We start from the raw sequence: 27,694 nt of genomic DNA, 5'->3' as shown, positions 1-27,694 counted from the left end.
AAAATCCACTGAATATTTTTCTGCCATCTGACCTGGGTCATATTTGAGCTACAGATCTCCAATTTGACTAAGCTTGATTAGCCTACAATGAATGTTACGTACTGGACAATGTTTGATAACTTTACAAGGCTTCACTTTGGAGATTCTCCAACCCCAGAAATGACTGTGCTGTAAAAACACCCGGATTCCCAATTCACATGAGAAATTCCTTATTCAAACTTGTAAATTAGCATATTGGCCACATGGAGATCTTCCACCAGTTCCCATATCCCTTGTGGCAATGCGGATCTGGAAATGGTCTCATTCAGGAAAAGCTGTGGTCTCTGGCCAGGTACAAGACAACCTACTTGACACTCTCACAATACTCTTTTTAAAACTAGTAGGGATAAAATGCCTCAAGTGGGCATGGAAAAAGCTGCTTTTGGATCTGTCTTGCAGAAGCCAAATATGAGAGTAGACAAATATGACCACAAATTACAAACAACAGGACATGGGCTTCTCTAAGAGATTAGGGATGACCTCTCAGGGGAAGGGGGGGGCTTCTGGAGTTTGGTTTCTTTGCTAACACAGATCCTCGAATAACAGGACATCTGGCAGGACCTGTTCTCACAGAAGCTCAGAGGCTTCTAGGACAGCCTCAGCTTCAGGAGTGTCAACCATCCAGAACATGGGCGAGTAGGGCAGTAATTCAATTATAGATGTGCCTTGGGAGCCATACAACTCTCTCACACGCTGACTGACCATAAAATCAGTAATAAATAACACCCCACAAATCTTTATAAAAGAGAGAACATAAACAGAAAGCAGAGAAAATGTACGGTTGAGGAATCAGTTTCTGATCTTTAAATAAATCAAAGAACAAAAATGAAAGCAAAAAGGGAAGGCATTACCCCTCCTTCATGATACAAGAATTACTGCAAATAATGCATGCATTAATTTTCTCCACTAGAGAGGCTGCAGAATATGCCTTCAGGTTTTTGTGAGACAAATCCCAGGCCCTGATTCTCCAGGATTCCAGCTGAGAGCTATTCCCAAAGAAGATGACTCTATAAACCCCCGTCCTTAACGTGCAAGTATCCAAAGAGCATTTGTACTTCCTAATGGCAACTTTCCCTTAGTGCCTGGTTTTCTGTTAGATGAGGTGGACTCCTTGGGGAGAAACATAATTTCCCACACTACACTAAAGCCAAGTTCTAGCCTGCCTTTTAGCCACTTCTGTTTCTTCATCTGGTATGTAGTTTCTGACACAAAGACAGGGCTCAGAATTACTATTTCCTTGCCAGATCAAAGGGAATGAGCCCACAGAGAGGCACAGGAGAGCCCTGTCTGGTGGTGAGTGATCCAAAGAAACCTCTAAATTCTCTTCATAACTAGAAGACATTGAGCACCAGCCCCACGGCACACTCATCTAGTGATGTAAAATTTCTGGTTAGAGAGGGGTGTGTTGTTTTCCCCCCAGGAAAAAAACCCAGACAGTTTTGGGGATATTTAAATATTTGCCATGATTACTTTCCTATCAAACCTTATTGCTTTAACAATATTCAAGGGAAACAACTCAAGGCTCCTAGTGCACTCTGGGGGTGCTTCTTACTAGAGTGGCGTACTTTTCTCTCTTGCTGCCTCTCTCCCCACCACATCAGAAGTGGCATAATGACCCGAGCAGAATTTCCTGGCCTCTGAGGAACCATGCCTCTTCCTAATAATTTTGGACACAGAAAAATAGTGCAGCTCCCAGAAATCTGAGAATCACTGCATAAGCTCAAGGCATAACTGGCCACATTTCAGCGTATATGCTTAAAACTCTGTAACCAAACCAAAACAAATGGAGTTCAATTGGAGCAGGACCATGCCCAAATTATATAATTGCTAGAATTTAATAGTATCATTATGAAATAAGAGACTTATCATACAGAAGCAACAACTGCCCCTTAGCCTCATCTGAACCAAGAGGCACTATGTCAGAGACTATTTTGACCAGTCCCATAGGACTAGATAAAACTGATCGGAATATAATAAGAGACTGAAAATAAAACACATTTTCCCCTTTAATAGAACATCCTCTAATTGTAGGTGTTACAAAGCAAATTATACTTCCTACCTTTTGAGTTGCTGTGATCCAACTTGTTTTCATTGCACATTCTATATTCCTAGGAAAGAAAACAGAAAGGTCTTCCATAAATATTAACTTGGATGTCAAAATATGATCAGGAACTGCTGTTTTTATAATGTGTCTTAAGGAGGCTCACTGCTGTATAGTATATAACAATGAACAGCATGGCCTTAAATCGTTTTGGAAGTTTTTAATGCAGAAATACATCTAGGTTTCTCTGGAAAGAAACAAAAACACTATTATATATTTCACAACACAGAATTTAACCCTTGGCCAGGCAGGGAGATGCTTTTGTAAAGACTTCACTTGAACTGCTCCTTCATTTTTGCCTGCAGTTTACATACATCTGGGGCTAAGTAGACAGACTTCAGTGAGTTTCTCACTCGTAACCACAATGTACAGAAGGAGCTGTGATAACAGCTGTTTATAACAGCTAAAAACATGCAAAAGGCCTTCTATAAGCAGAAAAGGTGGCTAATCTGGTCTTGGGCCCATTTGCAGGTCTGGCTTGAAAACTTTGATCTGATCCCTTAGATTCTAAGGCTTAGAAGACTATGTTTCTTATGGGTTAAATCCCTCTTTCGAGTATAAAAAATCCACTTCCTGCCTCAAAGGCATGCCAAACCAGCTCAGCGCAGGAAATGATCAACATGTTTGGAACCTTAGAATTTGCCCTTACGGAGCCACCTTGATTAGCAACATGGTTTCCATACGCGGCCATGAACCTTGCCGAGCCCCACAGAGGAAATGCGGCCGCCCTCCACGGGCCTCCCGGGCGAGAGAAGCCGCCCTCGTGCCGGCTCCTTCGGCGCCCTCCTGCTCCTCCTGCTCCTGCTCTCCGTGCCCTGGTCAGAAACGCCCTCGCCAGAAGGAAAGGCTTGCTTCCTTCCTTCCTTCCTTCCTTCCTTCCTTCCTTCCATCCATGGCTCGGAAGGCGGCGCGCGCCGTGGCCCGTTCCCGCCCTTTTCGGTGAGAGGCCCCGCGCAGGCGCTTTCCTCGCCCGGGGCGGGAGGGGGGGGGGCCGGGGGGGGCACCTCTCTCCAGCCGGGCTGCGTGTGAGGCGCGTTCCCGCCCTTTTCCGTGACAGGACCCGCGGCGGCGGCGGCGCCTCCTCCCCCCTGCCTGAAGGCGCGCTTCCTTGGGCCGGCGCTGCTCTGAGGCACCTGTGGGCCAGGCCGAGTCGGAGGGGGATGGACGGGGACGGGGACGGGGAAGCAGCCCTTGGCGTGCCCCGAAGCGGCCGGCACCGCCTCCCCTTCCCCCCGCACAACAGGCACCCTGCGAGGTAGGTCGGGCTGGGGGAGCTCCGGAAGAACTGGGACTGGCCCAGGGTCGCCCAGCCGGCTGCAGGTGGACCGGGGGTCGAGCCTGGCTCTCCAGAGCTGAGGCGCTGCTCTTCTACGCCGGCTGGGTCAGGGTTAGCGCAGGCCTGCGAAGGGAGGGTGGGTGGGTGGGTGGGTGGGTGGGGGCCTGTCATGTCCGAGGGCTGCCTTCCCCCCCCCTTCTCCTGGCTGTCCTCCTGGCCCTGCGGATCAGCTGGCCCTAGGGGCAGGTGCCCACCTGGCCCTCACTAGGCAGCCATGTGTAGCCCCCCCCCCCCACTTTCAACAGCCGCCTTGTGAGGGGGGGGCTCTCATTCCCTGTCCCCCACTTTCAACAGCCGCCTTGTGAGGGGGGGGCTCTCATTCCATGTCCCCCACTTTCAACAGCCGCCTTGTGAGGGGGGGGCTCTCATTCCATGTCCCCCACTTTCAACAGCCGCCTTGTGAGGGGGGGGGCTCTCATTCCCTGTCCCCCACTTTCAACAGCCGCCTTGTGAGGGGGGGGCTCTCATTCCATGTCCCTCGGGGATGCAAACAATCTTCTTTAACGCAGCTAAGGACAGACTTAGTGGTTGTATAGTGGTGAGAGCAGGGGTCCCACCAACCTTTCTGAAACTGTGTAATGGGCATAACCACCAAATGGAGGCCTCAGGAGCCTCATCCAACTGCCCCATGGCTGCCGCTGCTAACCTCCAGTCTCACAGCAAATATCCCTGTTGCAGCTGCTGCCAAAGCAATGCTGTGAAACATCTGCACAGCCAGTCAAATCTCTAGTAGCAAGTCAAAAGCCTTCCTAGACAAAAGCCCCACCTCACCCTGGCCACTTAAAAAAAGTCCTTGGGCTCCCTGCCACCCATGGGCACTAAACTGGGCCCTGAGCTACAGTGTTGAACTGGGATCTGGTTTGAAGCTCCACCCTGCCGTGGAAGCTCACACTCACAGCCTAACCATTCTTACAGGGCTGTTTTGAGGATAAAACAGAAGAAGAGGGGAATGATGTGTGCTGCTTGGGGAGCTTACTGGGGAGAAAAGTGGGGTAGAAATGTAGTAAGTGAACACATGTAAACCCATCAAGCTGATACAGAATCAGCCCTGTGGGCCATCAAAGTCCATATTGTCTACACAGACTGGCAGAGGCTGTCTAGGGTCTCAGGCAGATCCTTTCAGCTAGAAATGCCAGGGATTGAACCTGGGCCCTTCTGCATGCCAAGCAGAAGCTCTTACCACAAAGCCACATACATACATACATACATACATACATACATACATACATACATACATACATACATACATACATACATACATACATACATACATACATACAAAATAAAAGTTCAGTTATTTTTCAGCATCTCCCAATATCACTATGTTCAGTAGAGGGTGCTGAAGCTAGCAGTCATGGCAGCATTCCTCTGTTCTCAACAGGGAATGTGCCGACTTCGAGGAATAACTAGGGAGTTCCTGGTGGGAGGATGAATTAAATATTATGGACCCCGTTTCATCCATCCTCATTTGTAACTTGACGTTCATCATACAGCATGTGGGTGTTGTGTAAATAAAAAGCAGCTGGACCTGTGCGAGCCACACACCGAATGCTAGACGCTCCAGAATCAATTCACAGATAACAGATAATGAATGTGGAAGAACCACAATGGGCACTGCATAAGAATGACTCGAATCTGCTGCCTGCATAGACTCAAAGCTGGCCCCACTGGCAAACATACAAGGGAGGAGGCTGCTTTTAAAACCACAGTACCTCCCACTGGTTTTAGAGGTGCTGTTCTCTGTACACAACCACCAAGCCACACAACTCCGCAGCAAATGCTAGGAAAGGCAGTGATGTTCCCAAAACATGTTAATGGCAGGACTCTGGAGAACTGTGAGAAAGATTCAGATTCCCACTCTGTGGTGGAAGCTCAGTGGGTGAGTCTGGACCAGTCACAGTTCTCTCTCAGCTTTCCCATCCCCACCTACCTCACAGATTGTCTGTTGCGGGGAGAGAAAGAAGAGGCGATTGTCAGCTGTTTGGAGACTCCTTCAGGTAGTAAAAAGCATGATACAAAAAAACAGCTCTTTTCCTACCATTCGGAGCCAACCAGTAGCTGAGGTTACTCTGGGGCCCAAAACAGAATAATGAATTTCTGGAAATTATAGAAAAGATACCAAAGCTTAGCAGTCAAGAGAGCAAGCCTGGCAGCTACGTGTGCCTGATTCAAGTTTTGTTTCTGCTGTAAGTCATCAGCATCCCAGTATTTCTCCTCCTATTCACAGTAATGGAGTGAAAATAGTAACTTGCCACACGGATTGTTGTAAGGGTTACCACAAGATAATGTACGTGAAGTGTTTTGGGTGGCCCAGATACTGATTTCAGGTAGCCATTCTATATAGACACTCAAAGCAGAATTCTAGTGTCATGGAAAAGAGTTTATCAAAAGCCAGCTTTGTCGGATTCATGATGCAAAGACAGATTTTCTTGTTTCACTTTGCAGAAATACTGACTTCATTCCGTGCCTTTTTATTTTTTTCAGTACTCAATTTTCATTTTTTCAAAATGCGTATCAATTCACTTCACCCTCTGGCTCTCCAGCATGCAGAACAGAAAGCCACTTGTGAATCTCAACAGGAAGACATGGTAAGAATGTTATTCACCTTGGAAACTTGCAGCAATTGAAATCCTACCTTTAATGTTCCATTCCTGCAGAAGATAATTCAGAAGAGCTGTCAAAATCAATAGCCAATGTGCCTTGAATCACATGTGTCCTTTCTCAGACAGGGAGAGAGTGTGTTCCACCCCCTCCACGGCCTTCCTTCTGGTGTAATATGGAGACCCACCCACCCACCCACGGGTCTCTCCTGGAAATGCTTTGTAACCGTGCAGAATACTCTTTCACCTTCACAACTCAAAGAATTGTAATTTGCAATGGGCTGAAAAGTTTTAGAAGCATGAGGAAGGTAAATGGCTTGCTGCAGAGGGGGAGAGGGAGAAACTGTCTGGCATCTGGACAACAGTTTATGGTAATCTACCTGTGCTGGAGAGTTAATTTCAGGTGACCAACTTGATTGCGGGGGAAATCTGTGCAGAATTTCCTCAGGTCACAGTCCCTGTAAGAAGCCTTTTGGGGGAGGGGGCGGAATCTCGTTGGTAATGTTGCAGCCATTTGGGAGAAGGGAGCTATGGTTGAGTTGCTTGTGGAATGTCCCGGGCACATGTCTCAATAGGTATTGGGATGGACTCTTCTCTGGTTACTTGGAGAGCTGCTGCAAATTTAACAGTACAGAGCTAGGAACTGTGGTCCATTCATAAACAGCCTAATAGATAAGTCTTCTGGTAGCTGATCATAGTCTGGTAGAGATCAGCTGTGAGTTGAGCACACTCTGGAATCCTGTTGCAAACGAAATCCAGTTCCAGGTTCTTCAAAACAAAAGTGAAGGGACACTTAAGCAGGGGGCTCCAGTCACAGGATCCCAGACTTTGGCAAAGGAGTTCACAGACCATGAGCCTGTTCAGCTTGCCTGTTCAGAGGCAGCCTTTGCTGGATCCCTGTCCTGCCTATGCATAACGGGAGACCCTTTCAAGGACACAGAGCCCAGTGGAGAGCAGGCAAGAAAAATGTGCCCCTGGCCCTCCAGTCTGAGGCCTGTTACAGACACAGGAGGACAAGAGAATCCCCTGGAACCCCTGCCTCCAGCGAAGTGGGCCAAGAGCCTCAGTCCAAGAGGGGGCAATGCTGCTTGGTTGACCCGAGTCGGCTTTTAATTTCAAAATGCACCCCCCAGGAGAGGCCCCCTCTCTCCCAGTTGTCCTGTGTCCACTGGTAGAAGTCACAGCCAATGGTCATAATGCCTCTGTTCAGTCAGCACCTCTAAACAGCCCGAAGGTTCACCCATGGTGGTGGCTGCATTTCTGCAGAGTCTTCTTCGATAAGAAAACATGTTGCTATGAAGTCAGTTTTTCCCGACGAATATTTAATTGCATCACACAAAAGAGAGCCCCTCTTTTGACAAGTCTTCCTGATGGAATTGGGGCAACCACTGTTTGATGTTGGGGGGGGGGGTTGCCGTCTGTCAACCATGTTGACTGATGGCTGATGGCTGTTTTTTGGCTCAGGAGGCCATCCAGACTGCTAGATGAAGACAGGCTGAAGGAGAGAAAGTGGCTCTCTTTACCAAGGCCACATATTTTCACATGTGTGCACAGTTGCCTGAATGATGGATCTGCCCCACAAGCACCTGCGGGTGCCTGAAATGGGCGCTGCCTGCCTTGTGGATCGCAAGCAGAGGAGACCCCACTAGACCAGGCAGTCAGGGCTCTGGTTTGGGCGGCTGCTGCCCACCCAGTGTGGCTAGGGGGTGGTTGGGTGGAAGGGAGCAAGCACCACTTTCCCGCAGCCATTTCCAGGGAGCTCCCCCGCTCCGCTCTGCCCCGCCCCGCTTTCCTGGCCGCGTGGCCGACTCCGACGCGGAAAGGCGGCTGGGGCCGGCAGTGGCTCCGGGGGACGAGGGAGGGCCAGTTTGCTCCGGCCGCGCCCGGGGGAGGCTCTTGGCCGCGCCCTGCCCGGCTGCTGCGCGTAGAAGCGCTGGGGCTGGCGGCGAGCAGGCAGGCGGCAGGCTCACGGGTGAGTGGCGCGGGACGGGCCGGGACCGGCCGCCGGGGTCTCCTCCGCTGTGGCGCCTTCTCGGTTCTGCCCTCGGGCGTTTAGCGCAGAGACTGCAGGAGGGTCCGAACTTTAAACCCAAAGACAGAGACAGAGAGACTGCCGGGGATGAGGGCGGGCGGGCGGGCGGGGGCGCTGCGCTCGTTGCTGCTTCGCCGGTTCGCGTCGCCGGGGGAGGGGGGGGGGGCGCGGCAGCGGCTCGTGCTCCGATGAAGTTGTGCCTCCGGGTGCGGAGTAGACTTCGGTATTTGCCCCGTTTATCGCCTTGCAGAACATGGGACATCGTCTGGCGGCTTTAACCCCACAGAGCAACTGGCCTTAGAGGATGGTCTCTCCCCAAACAGGGAAGAAAAGGCTTTCCTCACAGTGATCTAGAGAAGACTCCCTCCCAAAGGGGGGGGGGCTGCTAGTAGCTTCTCTCTCTCTCTCTCTGAAATGTTTTATTTCATGTCATCTGTCTGCTGTACTTTGTTCTTTGTGGTGCTCTTCCTAGACCATGTTTTTTTCTAGGACAGAACAAAACCTGGCAGAGTCCCGGGTGGGAAATTGCTCAGGGTATTTTTCACTACTCAGCAGTGGTCCTCTCCATCAAGTGCCTGGGGGGCTGGGGCGGGGAGTGAGGCAGCCTCTGCTGGGCAGCCCAGGGAGAGGGAAATGAATGAGGGCAGGGCTGTTTGGCTTTCTTTTTGGATGGCCGGTAAATGCCGGCCTTGTGTACGGTATCAACATGAGCAGATGCTTCTCTGGACCAGGAACCAAAACACCCCTCATGCGATCAGCTCAGCTAGATTTGTGCACTGCAAGTTCAAGGGCATGGCAAGGGGAGGCTGCCCTCAGATTCCTCCTGTGGAACTGAACCATGCCCACACATGCACGAGTGTTCTTCCAAGAGCTGTCAGGGGCAGGCCTGGCCCTCCCTCCCTCCCCTGGTGGGGCAGAGGGTGTGGAAGCCAGCAAGCCTGGGGGAGAGTGCAGCATGTGGGAGGGGACAAAATCTTGGGCTCAGAGGGTACAGTGTGGGGGATGCTCTGCTGCCCCATCTCTGGAAAGCTGTTTTCCAAGAGAGATTCTCTCACTTGGATCCTTTCATGTTGCTGAAGAGGCCCCTCACATTTGGTGACAGTTTTGACTGTGGTGAATTGCTGATATCAACTCCAGGAGGGATTTGTCCACAAATCTACTGGCAGGAGGTTTTCTGATAACGGTCAAAATTTGCTTTGCGTGGAATGTTGTTGCTATCTCTAACATCTCTGCATGCATGAAAACAGCAGAAAGGAATGCAACATGTGTTGTTTCACTTGGAGGAGATGTCACCCCAAATAATATCCCCACAGAATAACATTGGTTGGTTTGTATCTCCTGGACCATAGAACAAGAGTCCGGATTAATCTTACACTGGGAACTGAGAAGGAGACTGTTGACTGACAACACTGTAAGCCAGGCTGGGGGCTGACCCAGGTTATACCAGCTGAGGGTGGCTGTAGCTCACAACAACAGCTTCATTGTCACAGCTAGAAATGAAAAGGCCAGAAGAGGAGGTGGGCTTATCCCACTTCTCTCCTGCCCCAATGAATTGCCAGACAAATGAGGTTCCGTTTTCAAAATTTTGTTGAATGTTCCAGCCACATATAAAGGAATTCCCCAGAAGGTATCCTTTTGTGATTAATTTAACTAAACGTTGATATTACTTTTGACTATGTTACATGTTTAGATCGTTCCATGTATCACCCCGCGATGTTATGTGTAAACCGCCCTGAGCTATATGGGAAGGCGGTATAAAAATCAAATAAATAATAAATAAATACTGGAGTCACTTTACAATCCATTTGCAGTTGCAGAAAGATGGTCTGTAAATGCAACCATCAAATAAATTAATCCAATTATCTGTCTCTGTTGCTACATCGTTCCTTCCCTACTCGTCTGCCCTCCTCACCAGGTCCCCTGGCAATGAAGGCCTGTCTTCAAACTCTGGCTCTCTGGGAGAAGCAAGCCCCAGCCCATAGCATCACCGCCATCCTGATCATGGAGGACCAGAGGACAATTGTCACGGGGAGTCAAGAGGGGCCCTTGTGCCTCTGGCACCTGTCTCCGGAACTCAAGGTATGTGCTGCTGCAGAAGTCTTCCCCCCACACACAGCTTCTCAGGCCTCCTTGTGTGCATTCCCTGTCACTGCAGCAGCAGCAGAGACCCAGGTCTAATGTGGGCATTTCTTCAAGTCTCACACATTCTCAGCAGTGCTTTTTTGAATGGTGTTTCCTGAATGTGCAATGCAAAAGCAACCTGGAATGCTCCTAATCATCTTGATCCATCTCCAGGCTGTACTGTAGTCCACAGAGCATCAGGCTACAGAGAAAGACGAAAATAGTGTGCTGCGTTCCCCCCCCCTCTCCGTGGCAGAAGACTGTGCTGCATCCTTCTTAGTTTCTCACACCTGCTTTACCCATTTTCATGATATCTCTTGATGTTCTAGATTTCCGCAAAACAGATCCTCTTGGGTCATATAGCATCTGTGACATGTTTGGCCAAAGCGAGGGACTTTGAGAAGCAACCATATGTGGTCAGTGCTACAGAGAATGGGTTAGTCACTTTATATTTCAATAGCAATACCATTTAAAAAAAACTTTTCATGGGTGGGAGTAAAAAGATAGGAAAGATCCTGCTGCTGGTCAGTGGATCGGTAATCCCTGGCCTTCAGGTGGTCAAGACCCTCCAGAAACAAAAGGCCCCGGTTGCCATGTGCTGGACTTTGTGCTCTTGGGGGGACCAGTTTCTGGTGTCAGGGAAAGGCTGTGACTCTGTGATGAAGCATCCACTGACAGTCCCAGGTCCAGCCTCTGGATCTCCAGTTCCAAAAGGCTGCAATTGTAGGGGATGTAAAAAGGCTCCCCCTGGACCCTGGAGAGCTGCTGCCAGTCACAGTCAGAAGACCAGCTGGACCCTGAAAGAGAAATAAATCATGGTACAGATTTCTCTGTAGGAAATCTCTGGGTCTGGAGCACAGGAGACACAGCTGTTAGTGCTGGGTCTCTGTGAGGCTGGCACAGCTGACTGGGAAGGAAACCTATGGAAAGAGTTTTGGAAAATCAGTTTCCTCCCTCTTTCTCTCGTAGATGCGTACATGCCCATTTTTCTTTGCTATAAAGCCACAATTTTAAAAATTATTTATGGGTCTCCTACTGTGCTGTCTTACTTAATGTGAAAAACAAGGAATGCCTGGTACTTTTAAAATAATTATCTTGAAATCACAATAAGTCTTTCTGAGAGTGCGTGCCCTTTGGGCAGCCCTGGACACCACAGCAGCTGGCCTTTGGGAGGCACTCTTCCTCTGTTGAACAGAGCCCAGTTCTCAGGAGCCCTTGCAGGGTGGGGGGGGGGTGTCTTAGAAAGAACCAGATGTATTGTGCTTTGGAAAACATGCGGTTTATGTGTAGCAAAACTGGAGTGGTGTTCTGCCTTCCAGGTGACACAGTGACAAGTGGCCATGACAAGTGCTGCAGGTCTGTTGCCTGGCTTTCTCTTGAAGTCAGGCCTTTTCTAATATTCCAAAATAAAAAGGAATGGGTGTTGTCGGTGTTGCTGTCAGCCCTCACCTAGGGGCCTGTGTTTCCATCCAGTAATCAGGAAGTCACAGAAAAGATCAGGCCACCTTAAGGCATGACCTGGCAGTAACTTGGGCTCTCTTTTGGCAGGGAAATGTGCATTTGGAACGTCATCAGTGGCCAGTGCATGGAGACCACACAGCTCCCCTTTAGACATACGGCCATTTGTGTAAGTACAGCACCTTCTTGGTGTGATTTTTTTATACTCTTTCAAGGAGATTTTCCAATTACTGGCCTGTGAGCCAGTTCCAGCCTGGTGCATCAGAAATGTCATGGCTTCTCAGCATTTTTCGAATGTCAGACCTACAGAAATGCCAGGCATAGGCTGCTCACTCTTCCTGGAGAAAGGTGGCACCTGAGTCTGGAGAAGGCCAGGCACCACCAGTTCTTTCTCCTCCCTCCCTCCCTTTTGATATTGGATCCCGCTGTCATCTCCTGCATAGCTGCAGGGGATGCCTTCTCTGTGCTGTGCTGAGCTCTGGGAGGCTTTGGGCTCTGTTCATCTCTGCTTGCATTGCAGGCCGGGGATGACCCATTTGATACAGGAATCAAGCATAGGCTTCATGTCGAGGGGGGGGGGTCACCTGTGTTGAACCTGCCTAGACAATGGTGTAGTTCCTGGACAGCATCTCCTGATGTGCAGTGGCCAGGAGGGGCCAGAATCCCTGCTTGCTGTGAATCCCCTCTTATTGTCCTTGGGGGCAGTTGCCCTTCAGGAAAAGGAAGCTTAAGGTACCAGAATCCCTGCTTGCTGTGAATCCCCTCTTATTGTCCTTGGGGGCAGTTGTCCTTCAGGAAAAGGAAGCTTAAGGTGCACGTCTAGGCTTTGTACTGTAGTCTAGATTACATCTGTGAGCATAGCCAGAGCAGATTTTAAGGGAGGCAAGATGCCCATACTGATTTATAGAATACAATGTGTGGTCTTGTTGGTTAACCTCCTATGGCTGCTTTCTTTCACCTAGTACTACCACAGCTCATTCCGAATGGCAGGAGACGGCTGGCTTCTGTGCTGTGGACAATACAATGATATTCTCCTCATTGATGCCAAAACACTGACTGTTCTGCACACTCTGACATCATCTCGGTCTTCCAATTGGATCAGCTGCATGTGCTTGGTTCACTCCCCAAGGATCCAAGGTAGCCTTTACTGCCTAGAGCAAGAAGATAGAGATGAGGTGATCAGGGACACCACAAAAATAGAAGCAACGATACCAGATCAGGGAGGGTGGTCGTGCTGCAGCACCCCTGCTTTAAGTTAGCTCTGCATTTGCCCCTCCTCCCCTGGCCCCTCACTGTCTCCTGCCCCAGTTCTGCATTCTCACTAAGCATGTCTCTGCTTGCTGCTTCCCCGTAGAGGATTCCTTAATTGCTGTATCAGCCACTGGAGACCTCAAGGTGTGGGACTTGTCTTCCTCAGTGTCCAGGATACAGGTAAGGGCTTGCCTGTCCATTAGTGGGGCAGCAGGTTCATGAATGAAGAAACAAAAGCCAAACTAGATGTGCTGTCAGGAAATCTACCTCAGTACCTAAGGGGAGAAGAAACTCCCCTAGTCCTTGAATGACTTGCATTTCCCCAGTGGGTGTGAGGACACTGGACATGAACAAAAGATTAGGAAGACCATACTACCCCTACCGGATCCACACAGAGGCAAGTGCATGTGCACGTGTGTGCATATTGCTGTTGTCCTTGGCTTCTGCACTAATTTCATACATGGCAACACCTCAGGAACGTTTGCGGCTCTGCTCAGGGGAGCAGTCATTTGGGGTCTTTCCGTGCCAAGTGCCATTGTCCCAGCTAAATCTGTATTGCCAGCATGTCTGTAGCTGCTGAGTCCCTTCTTCCTGTTCATGCCCTTGATGAGAGTTTTCGGAGTCTTGCCTTGCAGGTTTCCCTTGCAGGAGGGCTGAGTGAGCTCTGTGTCTAGGGCCTCCTGGGAAGGAGGGGTTGCGGATCCCTGCATCCAGCAGTGCGAGGTCCTGTTTCCTTCTGCTTTTCCTGTTTAGGAGAAGCAGCTTATTGCTGAGAGGGAATCCAAATCTCTAGACTGCCTATCCTGCCATGCCATCAGATTCTGCACCTACACCGAGAGGCTCCTCTTGGCCGTGTTCCCCAGCTGCTGGAAGGTACGGACCCCCAAGCAGGCCAGGCTGCTCCATTGCCTGTCAGGCATCAGGGGCCAGTCAAGAGGGGTGTGATTTGCCACTCAACCCTCAGGAGGCTGATGAGTCAGGACACCCACAATGGAATAGAAGGGGGAGGGGGAACAGGACGACTCCCACCCCAGCCCATCCACTCAAGAACTGCAATAATGCTAAGATATTGGAAACAGACAGAATCAGAATCTACAACGCAGATAAAGCACATTATAAACATAGAGACCGAAATTTAAAATGATAATCAAGACTGCTAGTGAACCTAACCAAATGCATTCCTACATAAAACCATCTCCAGCTGCCTTCAAGAGGACCAAAATAAGGGAGCCAGGCACTCCTCACTGGGGGCTGCCACTGAAAAGGCCCGCTCTCATGCCCCCCCCCCCACATGAGCTTCTTTGATTGATGGAACAGTCAGTAGGGCCTCTTCTGGTGATCTCATTTGTTTGTGTGTTTTGTATATACTTCCCCTCTCAAACTGTCCGTCTCTTAATTCGTAGGCAGGAGTATATGGAAGAAGACAGCCCTTCAGATATGTTGGTCCCAACCTTGGCCAAATTGAACACTATTAGGAAAATCAAAGTTCAAAGAGCCCAGCTGCTCCTCCTACTCCATAGTTTTTAGAGCAGGAGAGTGTCTTGTTTGGCTCCTCCTACAGTGCGTTCTGGCAGCAGTGCTCCAGTGCGGGGGGGGGCACCGCTTGGATTGAAAGGTGCTGCTGTCTGCCTGCATTATGGAGAGAGAATGGAACCCCACAGAGGCCATCGGTGCAAGTGGGAGCTGCTTTTGCATCCCAGAGGGGGATCTGGATGGGGGGGTGGAGATGGTTGTTGAGTAATAGTCTGCCTCTGTGTTATACACCCCAAACTGTCCTTTTCTTATTTGGAGAGCATTTGCGGGGAAAACTCATTTGTTCTTTTTGAATCTTTATCCAGCAGAGGTATTTATGTTCAATACAAACTGGATGTTTCTATTTTTCTGTTAGAGGGGGCAGGACAGAAATTTTATTCATAGTCATTAGGCCTGACTCTGTGTCTGATCTGTTGAGTGATCTTTGTGACTTCAGGTGTACGATTACTGTGATTTTTCCTTGCTGTGGACTGAGTCCAGCCCCAACAGCCAGTGCTGGGCTGGGGGAGAAGTCCTTGCAGCCCACCGGCTCGTCATTTGGACAGAGGCTGGCCAAGGCTACATTTACCAGCTGCAGAACAGGTGGGTGCAGTTGGAAATGCCCAGGCAGTTTTGGGACGCCAGCTGGACTTGGGAAGGTGACTGTGGGAAATCCTTCCCAGGGTTCCAGAGAGCCAAGTGTGGAACAAACGGACTGTGGCCGAAGAGGCTCTGCTCAGGGCCTGACAGCCGCCCGTCTTTGTACTGCTTGACAGGGGTGAGATTAGCCACGTCAGACATGGGCAGCCGGCACTGGGGCTTTGCAAGGGAAGGGCCTGCAATTACTTTTAAGTGAGCGTGGGGATCTTGGCCCTCCCTGCTTGTCGCAGAGATGCTTTCTCCCAAAGTCCAGTATCTTTTATTCTTCTCTCTCTCTCTGTCCTTTTATGTATCTAGCTGCCTTTCACGGAGCAAACACCCCTGGGATCGAAGGGTACTCAAAGAAACCGTCTGTCCTCTTTTACTTTGTTCTACAGCTGTGAGAGATAATGAGGTAACATCTATGGTGGTCCAGTGCTGCTGACTTCAGTAGTCCCTGTCAAGTTCAGGCCATGAAATACAGGTGAAGCTCACCAACTTTGGGTGGACTTTCAGAAACAACCTGACAATTGCCCTTTACGTTTCCTGCAAATGGAATGAAGGAGCAGAGCTAAGGACAGGAGGGAGAACTGCAGGTTCACCAGTCTGCCTCCTGGGCAGTGTTGCTCCTCACGGCCCCCCGTTTGGCTTCCTCAGGCCAGTCCTATCATGGGGGTGTTCCCTTTTGGGTTGGCCCTCTTGGTACTGTTGGGTGGAGCCAAAGGCAGTTCCTGCCAGCCTAGTTCAGTTCTAAACTGTCTGCACATGGCTGCATGTGCTGCTCTTTTGACTACCTGTCAAGAGTATCGACCTGTGTGTGCTTCTTCCTTTGACAGAGTTTCTCATATGTGATGGGCTTTATGAATGAAAGAAAGGAACCCTTTTATAAGATCCTTTATTCAGGAGATGCTTCTGGGAGAATCACTTTGTGGCATATTCCGGATGTGCCAATTTCAACTCTGGATGGCTCTCCAAAAGGTTAGGGCACCTCCATATCTTTCAAAGAAGCAGTAAAGGGCTCTGGAATCAGGAACTGACCTGGGGGGTGGTGGTGGTCATATTCTGGAATATTTTAAGGGAGGCAGGAGGACAGGGACCTTTTGAAACTTGCCAAACATGATAGGACTGTAGACTCTTGCACTCCCATTTACAACACCTTTGGGGAACAGATTAAAATTTGCCTGTGCAGATTAAAATAGCCTTGTTTTAGTGGCAGCTGCTGTGACAGTGTTTTTTACATTTTCTCTCATCCCTCCTCCTCCCCTGCTCTTGGCTCCTTCTGTGTGTATGTCTCCACCACCAGCACCAGCCATTTTGTGATTGTGCTCTGGGTCAGAATACCAAAGGTGGCCACAGGGTCAAGAAGATTAGGGACCTCTGGTTTACGGGATGCCCTTCCATCACCCCAACATGTGGCAGAATGTCCCTCTGATCATGCCTTGCCGTGGGCTTCATGTCCTTGCCTGATTTTTTTTTTCTCCACAGAGATTCCAATAGCGGCCTCCCGGACTCTTCAGGATCACTTTGGTGCTCAGGATTGTGTGGCTGAAGGCATCCTTGATCACTTCTGTGGGGCTGGCCAGGGGGGCCTCAGCTCTTCCATATACATCTCCAACCTGGATAAGCTGGTATGTGGATGTGAAGATGGGAAGATTTTCATTGTTCCAGCTCTGCAGGCTGTCAAAACCAGGCTGTTGGAAGATAGCTCTGCACTGAAAGGTGAGCCGCTGAGTAGGCAGCTGTGTTGAATGTCAGTGACTGGCATTGGCTGAAACTGTGTGCTAGCAAAGCCAATCTCCTATGTGTGTGTGCGCGTGCACACCTTGGAAATCTGGCAGACGCTCTGTTGAGTCCGTGCCTGAAAACATGAGTGGTGACTCAGAAAAGCATATATATTTAATTAAATGTTGTTAGTCTTTAAGATGCCCTTGAGACTTTAAGAAGGAAGTCTGCCTCCTTTGCAGAATCAGATCAGAAATTCAGCACAAGCACTTTGCTTAGGTGTGCTCAGGTTCTTAAAATTCTCCAAAAGGCGAGAAGGGTGGATCTGTGGCCTAACACAAGTAACCTGTCCTGTAAAACAAAAAGAAATGGAATATTGCAGTCCGGTCTTTGCAGATATTGTGGCCAGACTTCAAGTGCATTCAGTAGGAAACAATCTAGCCGGCACAACGGATGGTGTTGACTGTTGTCAGTAGCAGCTGGAAGTGTGTCTATGTGAGCAGCACTTAGAGGGCTTTCAGGACTGGGTAGTATTTCTATGCCCCTAGTGGCACAGTGGATTCCAAAAAACGGGCATGCTGTGTAGACAGTTGCTGAAGAGATGTTAATCTCTCAAGGGGTGCCTCCTCCTTGGACAAGGCAGTGTTCTACGGCTGCTGTTTCCCATCATCGGAATTCCTTTCTCGTCAGTACAGAAGGTCAATCGTGTATCTGTCGTTTGTGGGAACAGACAGCCGGGGTGGCCTGGGGGCAGCTGGCCATCTCTCCCCTGTGGACTCTGTTCTCAGTGCCTCCCTGTCTTTCTTTCCTCCAGACACAATGCCTCACAGGATCCTTACTGGCCACTGCAGCAGCGTCACTTCCTTGTTGCACCTCCGCAGCTGGTCTGCCCGCTTTGATCCCAGCTGGCTTGTGTCAGGTAGCCAGGATTCTTGTGTGATCTGGTGGGACATGTTTACAGGAGAGATTTTACATCAGTTCTCTCTGCAGGCTGGCCCTGTCATCCATCTGCTGCTGTCTTCAGAGAACTACAGAGTGAGTAAAGAGCCATAGCACTTCAGGAGAGAGCCCTTTACTATCACTGGGTAGTCCCTCTACTTTGTATGCAGGTGGTCCCAGGTTCAGTTCCCAGCATCTCCAGTTAAAAATAACAGTCAGCTCATAGGAAGGTTCTGGCTCAGTTGAAAGTGGCTTGATGTGATCCTGTGAGAGAAGAAATGCTTCAGAAGATGGTTTTCCAGGCTCCTCAGTGGGTAACTGTGGGGCTCAACAAAAGTTAAATAGTAATAAGCATGTCCTGTGGCACTTTAAAGACACACATTTGGCCCATGGACTTCCACTTCACTTTGCAGCAATACAGATGATCGCAGTTATGCCTCTGCAGTTCTCAAAATACCTGCCAAGACTTTCTGGCCCTATGTGGAAGGGAGGGGAAGAAATTTCGTTTAGTTGTGCTTGCCTGTGAGACCCTGCAGTCCATCAGAACATGGGAATTTTTGTTCATCCCCCCCCCAATGTGACCCCTTGGTTCCTTCTTTGTGCTGAGCTTTCTTGTATCTGAGCCACACCTGTTTGACTGAGGACTCCATTCCAGGGCAGGCCAGAGCACCCGGGGCTTTGAGCTTGCACACATACAAGCACCACATGCTGGTGAAACTTCTGGAGTGAATGGCAATTGTATAAAATGGGTTTGACTGAGGAGGTGGTGGGACAGTTCTCCCCCTACCCCTATGGATCGCGAGCATGGTTTAATGTATGTGGGGGGAAGGTGAGAGTTGGGAGCCCATTGTTGGTGGTAGAAAGTTACACATTTTGCCTTATTGGATGTTCTCAAAGACCCCAGGTAAGAAGGGACCATGTCTTGAGGTGGAATCAGCTGTCAGGTTCACTGCATGGTCTCATGTTCAGGCCATTACTGATTTTGTGCAAGGAAAGTGAACGTCAGCATAAAGCATGCCTGATGAATGCTTATTTTGCCTGGACACAGATGGGGGTTTTAGCTTAGTAATTTAGATTAGTGTCAGGCTGAAGGGCAAATGCTTGGTGGGAGGACTCTGCTCTTTGTGAGGGTTGGAACAGCATCCATGCATCCATTCACGTAGTCCCCTTTCCCCCAGGAGGTCAGATGTGCTGTGCTGAGACAGGCAGATCCAGGTATCCCTCCCTTCCTTGTGCTGGGAAAGAGGGTCAGGCTGGGAGAGAGTGACTGGCTCCCTGCAGTTCACCCAGCGAGCTTAACAGCAGAGAGGGGATTTGAACCTGGATCTGTCCATTCCTCGTGCAACGCTATGAGCACCATGCCATGTTCTCTGTTCTCACAGTTCAAAGGCCAGAGGATTGTGTGCTGCCTGTGCAGTGACCACTCGGTGGCGCTGCTGCACTTACAAGAGCGAGCCTGCATTTTGCATGCCAGAAAGCATCTTTCCCCCGTGCGGATGCTCCGATGGCACCCGTTAGAAAACCTGCTCGTGGTTGGATGCGAAAACGACTCTGTTTCTGTTTGGGATATTGAGACAGGTAACTGTCAGCCAATTTCTCATTTTGTTTTACCACCCTTAAAAAAAAAACTATGTTGCTTGTGCAAGTGCCCTTGTTAATTTTTGTTTCAAGAGCTAAACCACTGGCCAGCAACTGTTGCTTTGGAGCAGTGGTGATCAGCTGACCCATGCCACCAGTGGAATGGCTTGCCCTCATACACAGCCTCCTCTTGACGAACAACAGATGCTCACATGCATGTGCAAGAGCCTCTGCCCCTGGATACAGCCCCCCCCCCCCCGAGAGCCTGCAGTTCCCACCACTGTAGGATGTGTGCCCCATCCCAGCAATAAGGATGAGACGGAGACAATCCTTCCTCCCAGACTGCAAAGGCAGGACCCAGGAAGAAGATGTGACTGGGGTGATTTTGATATTTCAGTTAAAATTATTCTAGCACCCAGGGTCAAAAGCCATTGGGGGTCTGAAGGCAGATTGTTTAATTTTTTCATGTATTAAGAAAGAGCGGTTATGTGTAAAGGAAAAAATATTTCCTGCCTCCTGTTGTTTGATACCTGGAACACTAGATGGCAGCATTCAGATAGAGAGTTGATGATGGTGATAGCTATACTGTCTACAAAAGAAGCAGAAGACACACAGCTTTCATCCCCCAGGCCACAGAAGAGAAAGAAACTGCGCTTGCCAGCCTTCCACCGTCCCCCGGCATCTCTTGCACAGTGGGCAACTGGACCCTGAGCCCATTGGAAGCAAGTCTGGTTTTCCTGGTGTCTGTGCAGCATGTCTTTATCTGTTTGAGGTAGTGAGGAGGAGAGGGCTACATCGCCACAAGGTCCCTTCTTTCACTGTGGGAAGTTGCCAATCGCTTTTGAAACAGGCACAATGACATTGGAGCACCAAGGAAAATGCTTTAAGAGAAAAAAATCATAACAAAGATTAAAAGTACTCAGTGAGAAAGGCGAGGGTGTCACTTATTCTCATCTCTTCCCCCACAGTTCATTGTATAGACAATGAAGAAACTTACAAACACTCATAAAATAGGATTTTGTTTGGGGATTTCTCTTTAGACTCACACGTTGACTCAGAACTGCTTCCTAACCACAGTTTGCTCTTTGCTAAGGAATCCTAGAACGGCAGGAAACTGGAGAAATGGCCAGAGCAGTCCTTGCTGGCTGTGAAGACTCCCCTCTTTCCATGGCAGATTCCCTGCTCCCCACCTTTGAGGATGACACACACAAGCAGAAGAATGGCAGCAGCCCCCCCTCCAGCTCCAGCAAACTCATCACGCTTTCTTACAGCAGCCCCCCTCCTCGAGAAAAGCCTTCCCAGCGGGTAAGTGCTAAGAAAGGGCAGTGGGCGGCATGAATAGGGGGCCCATCCTGTGGCCCGAGGGGTCCCACTGTGAAGACCAAGCCATGGGCTGCAAGGCTGTACTGGTGCAAGACTCAAACCATCACCCCTGGAAATTTCCAGTGGCTTCTTCTGTAATCAAGACTTGGTGTCTTGTTGGGCTAGCCACTTCCTTATCCAAACCGTCTGTTGAATTTGCTAAGCAGTATTTTGTTCATAAACCTGCTGGAAGGTGGAAGCGAATTCCATTTATCTTGATATTTTGCAGCTTTATAGTGTCTGCCAAAAGTGTCCATCTGTTCAGCATAGATTGCTTCCCATAGTGAGTGGTCAGGGGGAGTTAGCTGGGAAAGGTCAAAGGCTCTTCTTGACCCCGTGTTTCTTGCCTGAGCAGAGGGACTGAGGCGCCCCCGTTATGAGAGGCAGCCCACTCGAGCAATCTTCATTTTAATTGGTAATGATAGCAGGAATACACAGCAAAGCCAGTGGCTGCAAGAAAACAAAAGGTATCCAATATAGTAATTTATTTACCAGTCTGTGGGTTTCACACCCTCCGCGGCTTCACCCCTGCAGTGGCTGGAGAAAACAAAAAGGCTGGAGAAATTAAAAAATGAGAAGAGAGAAATGGGGGCCCTGCTGCTCTCGGAGAGGCATGGTGCTCTGAAGATTGCCTCTGCTATTAGCTTGATAATGTTTCAGCTCTGCTCCCTGGGCTTTTCCCTGTGCATCAGCTGCAATTGAGGGCTTTCTTGTTTGCCTTCTGTTTGTGCAGCCAATCAAGGAGCCTGGGCGGGTGGCGGAGTGTATATGCGAGGGCTTCAAAATGAAGACCAGTATTTATGCTGTAAGTGCTACTTTCTTTGGCCTGTCCCAAGAAGGCTTCAAGAGGGTTGTATTACTCAGTTGAGACTGGGTGTTTCCATCCATGGGCTTCAGATTGCCTCTTGCTTGCAGCATACATGTCTGTGAAGGTGAAACCTCACTGGGCCCCAGTATCCTTCTGCAGCCCCAATCCCTCTCTTCTGTTTCCACATACGTAGGGATCAGGCATTCCTGTGTGTCTGCGCATTGGCCATACATTTCCCAGAAGGAAGACTTCTTTTCAGGCCTTCACAGGCCAGGCTTGAAAGGGCAGAGCTGGAGCAAGTGGAGTTTTCTGCATCCTCCCAGGACAGCCAGATGCCAGCCACCAGCCTTGCCCCTTCTCCTTTCCTGTGCACAAATAAGACCACATCAGACTGCCCCCCCCCGCTCCCTCTTAGTGTTTCTGCATTGCCTGCAGGGGGGGGGCAGTTGTTGAAGGCAGGCATGCTCCTGTACTTCGTGCTCTCTGCACATACCAATCGAGCATGTCAAGAGAAATACTCACTTCCTGCAGTGTGTCACCCTCCCTCACTTGGAACATTGGACAGGGAGAGAGTTTCTTTGCTTTTATCTAAAGAAGCATTCAGTCCCTCACCTGCAGCTCTCCTGGGAGACTGCTGCAGGGGCGCTCTGCCTCTTCCAGTGGGCATCCTTTGGTCTCCTTTGGAAGCTGCACAGCTCTTCAGATCACTTCCTCAGGACACCTGTTTCCAAGGAAGTCCTCTGGGGCAGAGAGTTATTCTAAGAGTAACTCAGAGAGCCAGCGTGCTGACATGGTGAAAAGCAATGGAGTCTAACCTGGAGAACCAGGTTTCATTCCCTGTTCCTCCACATGCAGCCAGCTGGATGACTTCAGGCCAGTCTCGGTTCTCTCAGGGCTTTTCTCACATAGCTGTTCTCTCAGAACTCTTTCAGCTCCATCTGCCTCACAGGGTGTCTGTTGTGGGGAGAGGAAGTGAAAAGTCTTTGTAAGCCCCTTTGGGCCTCCTTCGGGTAGTGAAAAGCTGGGTATAAAAAGCTAGCTCCTCTTTTTCTCTTCTTCCTTTGTGTCTCCCTCTTGCCCCACCCTGTCAATTCCCTATAATAGTCCAAGAAAGAACCAAACTATGTTCCACTAGTGGGTCACGTTGTCACCTTGGAAACACAGTTGAAGGTCAGGAGCACCCAGAGATGCCTGCATCAGGGATCCCAAGAGAAACAGGCCTGAGAAGTGCTCTGGCAGTCTTTCCACAGTGCTCGGAAGATGTCCACAAGGCCTACTCTGCTGCAGATGCCTTCCCTGGGCAGCCCTGCATTTTCCTTGCCACGATCCAGAGGGAGCACAGGGGGTGCCCTGCGCAGCCTTCCCTTGACCCTAGAAAGAAGCCCCGGATCAAGAGCCCCAGCAGGCCTTTCAGGGCTGCCAGAAGGAGATGTCAACTTCAGGGCAACAGGCCAGATGGGCTTGATCCACGTCTGCATTCTGAAGCCCACAAGGCCAGGTCCATGCAGTGCTTGGAAGAGCTCCGGTCCTCTGCTGGCCTTCCAAGCTCTCTGGGCTGCCTCTGCCTCCACAGCCACCATTCCTTACCCTGGGCTCAGCGGGAAGAGGCGTGAAGGAGAGCTTTCCACTCTCTTTCACAGGTATAAATAGTGATGCCAGGGCCACTGGGAATCCAGTCCATTGCTTAGAGAGCAAGGCGGGTGTGGTGACCTCTCCCTCTAATGGGGTTTTCCTTTGTAAATCCACCGCACAATTCCATTTCTTTGTTCCCTTGTGGAAAGTGAAAGCTTTGGTAGTCATTCCTCCCCCACCCCACTCAGCCCTTCTCGGTCACCCCTCTGTTCAGCACTAATCCCTCCCTGGGATGCCCCTGCATGAGGAGGAATTCAGAGGCTCGGCTTCCTAATGGACATGAGCTCTGTAAGTGGGCAAGGAAGAGTTTCTTGAAGCAGGTGAATCCCAGTGGTGGAGCCTTTGGAGAGGAAAAGGTCGCCTGGTAAAATAGCAATTCAATTGTACTTCCCTTAAAATGTTTATGCTGTGTGGCTGGCTTAGCCCAGTTAAGGCTAATAGCACGTACTGATGTACTTACTTGGGGTTAGGGAGGGGGAAGGGAGATCCTCCTTCTCTTAAACTGGATTTCACCTCCTATCTCTGCAGAGTTTTTACTGGGATTCTTTTCCTTGTCTACAGGAGACTGGCTGAATTTGCAGATAGGCTTAGTCCCATACCTTGAGTGAGTGAAGCAGGCAGGACTTAGGAGAGCTAAAGAGACCCCCCCCCTTCCTGTTCAATTGAGACAGGCCTTATGCATCCCAAACTATCATCCCCACCCAACTGCAGTGCAAGGATTTTACCTTCGTCTTGCACCAATCTGTAATTCTGCTAATTGGCAAAAATGTAGTTCTGAATACCTTCTAACGGCAGCTGCAACCACACAACCCATTTGGAAGTGGGTGTAGTTCTCCTCCATAATCCTGGTTTCACCACATAGTTATATCCCTTCCCATGAACATGTAAAGCTGCCTAATGCTAATGAAGGCCATTGGTCTCTCAGGGTCAGTGTAGTCTCCTCTCCAGGGCCTTAAGCAGAGGTCATTCCCCCCCCCCCCACCTTTGGCTTGATCCTTTTAGCCAGAGATGCCGCTGCTGCTGGAGATTGTGCCTGGGCCATGAACCTCCCCACACCACAGCTTCTTTCTCCAAACTGTGTTTTGCTCCCGGTGTTATGCTCCCCCTCCTAAGCCACCCTTGTCTGCCCTGTTAATTCCAGCAACATAAGCAGGGATGCAGAGATAGAAAAACAGCATCCCTGGGTTCCCAGAGGGCCATAATCTATGTTCAGTGCTGTGGGGGAAGTTGTTTTTAATGTCCTGTTGTTTTTCAGCTGAACTCAGTCGGACATGTCCAGTGGCCTTTTACTATCTTGCCCATGAAGACCAAATGGGAGAATAGAAATTTCCACATCCTTCTCTTTGATCTGGAAAATCTCACAGAACTGCTGCGCTCATCTCAGCTCAATGGACTGAAGTCCTCAAACTCACTGCACAGCTGCAATGCTCTGGAGAGGGCCAAGAGCACAGCTGAGAAAGGGACACTTCTGTTAAGAAGAAACAAGACCACCACCGGTGCGCTCTTCCCATTCGATGGCCCTGGAGAGGAGTATGACTTTGGAGACGGCTCTGCGGCTGGGGGTCCGGAACAAGGCGGAGGCCTCAAGCGGCAGAAGAAGGCCAAGAGTTCCAAAAAGACAAGGCAGCACCCGTCAGGGAAAGTCAACGTTAATGTTATCACAGAAACAGCCAAGCTCCTCTTGGCGTGCCTGTTGCCCTGGGGGTTGGACAGAGAGACTGACAGCCTCTGTGTCCAACATTTAGGCCTCTCGAGACTTCTCTCACCAGTCTCATTTGGGCTAGTATCCAAAGAAAGTCATCTGGCTCTGATGTTGCCAGGAGGGAGCCACACTAACTCTCATCTGTGGGAGCAGAACAATCGGTCAGTCAATGTGTTTTCCAACAAAGTTCTGGATTTGCGGAACAAGTACTTGAGCATGGCCCAGGAAACCACAGGGAAGCCCAATGGATTTGCCAAAAGCAGTGGCCCCCCAGAGGGACCCCTGACTCTCACCTCTGTACTGAGCAGGATATATTTAGTCCAGAAGGTCATTAGCACACCTTTAGATCAGAGCAGGTAAGCCTCCCCCTTTCCAAGGCCTTCTTCTCCAGGTGGAACCCCCATTCTCTGGCATGTCTGCTGCAGGGCTCCTGGGAGTGGGGGCAGGCCCCACAGATGCGTAAGGATACCTAACCACCTCAGCACCCCACCTCTGGACGGCCTCAGCGCCTGGCAGCCAAAGCAACTAAGACTGTCAGGGGACTCCAGGTGGCAGACGCTTTTGTGAGCAAATTGACAGTGCTCCAAATGCATGCATGCATTCGGCAAATATGTACTTTCAGTCTCCATGGGAAAAGTCACCCTAACCCACTGAAACAGAGCAGTCTGTAAACCAGATATAGAACGTACACCATGACTGAAATGCTTCTCCACTTGTCTTTAAGCTTTTCCCTTTGTTATGCCTAATTTGTGTCCATCTATTATCCTGCATAAAGACTGCCCAGTCTGGCCAACCTAAGCAGCAGAAAGAGCAATCTATCTGTGTTGCTAGACTACACTTAGGTGAACAATGGTAGCCACTCATTTTACTGCCACCTGTCACTAGTTCCAACCTTTGGAACATCGCCTCTGGGAGAATTTAATCTTGGGCTCAGCTGTATTTCTGCTGTATCAATGGGAATGACAGTTTGGTATTTCTTGTGCTTGCTCCATTCTAGCTGTCCTCTTCCTTCCAAGGAGCTTGAAGGTCTTTCCTCTAGTAGTGACAGTGTCCCATCCAATCATGACAAGACCTCATTAGCATCAGCCTCAGCACACTGTCACACAGCACTGGTTGTACAAAAAAGGAGCCAAATGTTGAACAGCCTTTCCACCAAACACAGCTCAGGCCGTCATTGCAGGGTTGACTCTCTGAGAATGGTGAGGAAGGCTGAAGTCTAGTTTGCCCATGGGGACCACTTTAGAATGGATGGAGCATGAGCCTGTTCACCACCACCAAGGCTGCCCATTGTCTCTGCCCAGAAGTGGAGGCCGAGTGCTTTTCTTTAGAGGCCATTTGTGATGCTCTGGAGTGTTCCACCTGAAGGTTTCCCATTTGCTGTCATGGTTCAGACATGGGGGCGGGGAGGCATTCATCTCTTTGGGCCACGGTCTTCTCTAACCATCGTGGACAAAGAACTGCCCCTGGGTTAGTGGGAGGCATCGGCGGGCCTGCCAGATGTCAGTCCCCTTGCTTGTCTGATAGAAAAGTGGATCCTTTGCGGCCTGCGGTAATCTGTGATCTTATTTCTGTCCAGCACACAGAAAGTGGAGTCAGTCCGCACCAAATGGAGAGCCAGCCAATCTGTTGGGACCGGCAGCTTTTACGAGGAGTCCTCGGAGGGTGAGTCGCAGGAGACACAGCAGGACTGTTGCAGGCCTTCAGCAGACTGGCACTGTAGGATAGGGCCATCTGGATGGCCCAACCCCATCTGATCTCGCCAGCTAAGCAGGGTCAGCCCCGGTTCCTCCTGACCAATTGCCATAGATCAGCTGGGAATAGCCAGCATTTTCCCCACCAGGAGAGGAAAGACGTTTTCATTTTGTATGCTGAGCCAGTCAATTCAGAGGGGAGGGCTTTAGATTGGATGGAGGAATTCTCCCCCTCCCCGTGCTTTTAAGGAGTCAATCACACAGCTGTGTAAACACCATGTAGGCTGTCAAGAGATCTTTCATGAGGCACACACAGCTAACTCTCTAGGTTGCTGCCTGTAATCGGGTGTGGAAAAGAAGGGAGACAACAAAAATGTGTGGTTATTTTTTCCTGAAAACAAAATGGAAGTCCAGTGGCCCCTTAAAGAAATGAGCTCTGACTCATAACAGCTCATACAGGAATGAACGTTAGAACAAAGTTCAAATCTGGATATAAGCTTTGATGTGCATGCACACAAAAGTTCATGCCCAAAATTACCCTTTGTTGGTCTTAAAGGTGCCACTGGAATCAAACCTGGTTCTGTTGCTTCAGATCGACACAGCACTCTTCCTGAATCTAGGAATAAGTGTGGTTAGTCCTCAAGGTGCTTCTGGACTGCTGTCTTCTTTTGCTGCAAAAGACAAACGTGGCTCCCTGATGACGACTGAGATTCTTCTTCCCAGTGTGCCTCCACTGTCCAAGAGGCATAAATCTTTGGACCAGATGCTTCTTTGCCTTCTCCCTTTTTTGTTCTCTCAGCAATGAGTTTGGGAACACTAAGAGCCTCCGCTGCTGTCGCATTGGCTGGGGTCCACATGGGCTTCAGTCGCTCATTGTCATTTTAGAGTTCTCAGAAGGGAAGATAAATATTTTGTCCACAGAATCCCTGTAGCAGCAACACTTGGTCAGATTCACATAGCAAAGGAGTGGCCCTTCACTGAGGTTTGCAACCTACCAAAGAACTTTCCATTGGTGGGAGGGATTCATCTGAATGTTAAGAAGTGTGGCATGTGAGTTGCAAACTGACTGTCCAGTGTGCTCAGTACCAAAATTGTTCACACATAGTTAGTTGCATGACTCCATTTATCATGGCCCTCCAAATGACCTGCTTTCTTACCAAGCCTGTTTTGT

At 49.7% G+C, this 27,694-nt stretch overlaps 1 protein-coding gene across 8 annotated transcripts in view; it reads left to right on the top strand.

Moving 5' to 3' along the window:
* WDR72 (WD repeat domain 72) overlaps positions 1 to 27,694 on the top strand; it is a 39,887-nt gene that overhangs the window by 2,731 nt on the left and 9,462 nt on the right. For 2 of the 8 annotated variants that reach the window (XR_013227434.1, XM_077317907.1), the window contains exons 1-18: positions 3,150 to 3,395; positions 5,961 to 6,064; positions 10,024 to 10,187; positions 10,559 to 10,665; positions 11,778 to 11,856; positions 12,650 to 12,824; positions 13,042 to 13,118; positions 13,692 to 13,811; positions 14,908 to 15,053; positions 15,408 to 15,504; positions 15,926 to 16,067; positions 16,575 to 16,808; positions 17,626 to 17,846; positions 19,133 to 19,328; positions 20,422 to 20,633; positions 21,424 to 21,495; positions 24,386 to 25,188; positions 26,409 to 26,494. Coding sequence is in view for 6 of the 8 variants with exons in the window: in XM_077317907.1 (XP_077174022.1) it covers positions 10,035 to 10,187; positions 10,559 to 10,665; positions 11,778 to 11,856; positions 12,650 to 12,824; positions 13,042 to 13,118; positions 13,692 to 13,811; positions 14,908 to 15,053; positions 15,408 to 15,504; positions 15,926 to 16,067; positions 16,575 to 16,808; positions 17,626 to 17,846; positions 19,133 to 19,328; positions 20,422 to 20,633; positions 21,424 to 21,495; positions 24,386 to 25,188; positions 26,409 to 26,494 (2,920 nt within the window). In the remaining 2 variants the exon portion in view is untranslated. Of the gene's footprint in view, positions 1 to 3,059; positions 3,080 to 3,149; positions 3,396 to 5,960; positions 6,065 to 7,887; positions 8,049 to 10,023; positions 10,188 to 10,558; positions 10,666 to 11,777; positions 11,857 to 12,649; positions 12,825 to 13,041; positions 13,119 to 13,691; positions 13,812 to 14,907; positions 15,054 to 15,407; positions 15,505 to 15,925; positions 16,068 to 16,574; positions 16,809 to 17,625; positions 17,847 to 19,132; positions 19,329 to 20,421; positions 20,634 to 21,423; positions 21,496 to 24,385; positions 25,189 to 25,829; positions 26,032 to 26,408; positions 26,495 to 27,694 lie in introns of those variants that run through there. The other 6 variants (XR_013227435.1, XM_077317909.1, XM_077317913.1 and 3 more) reach the window with 6 other exon arrangements.

This window comes from Paroedura picta, chromosome 18 (genome assembly GCF_049243985.1).
Source record: "Paroedura picta isolate Pp20150507F chromosome 18, Ppicta_v3.0, whole genome shotgun sequence".
NCBI lineage: Eukaryota > Metazoa > Chordata > Lepidosauria > Squamata > Gekkonidae > Paroedura > Paroedura picta.
The sequence above is the reverse complement of the archived record's forward strand: the minus strand, read 5'-3'. Positions and strand labels throughout refer to the sequence as shown.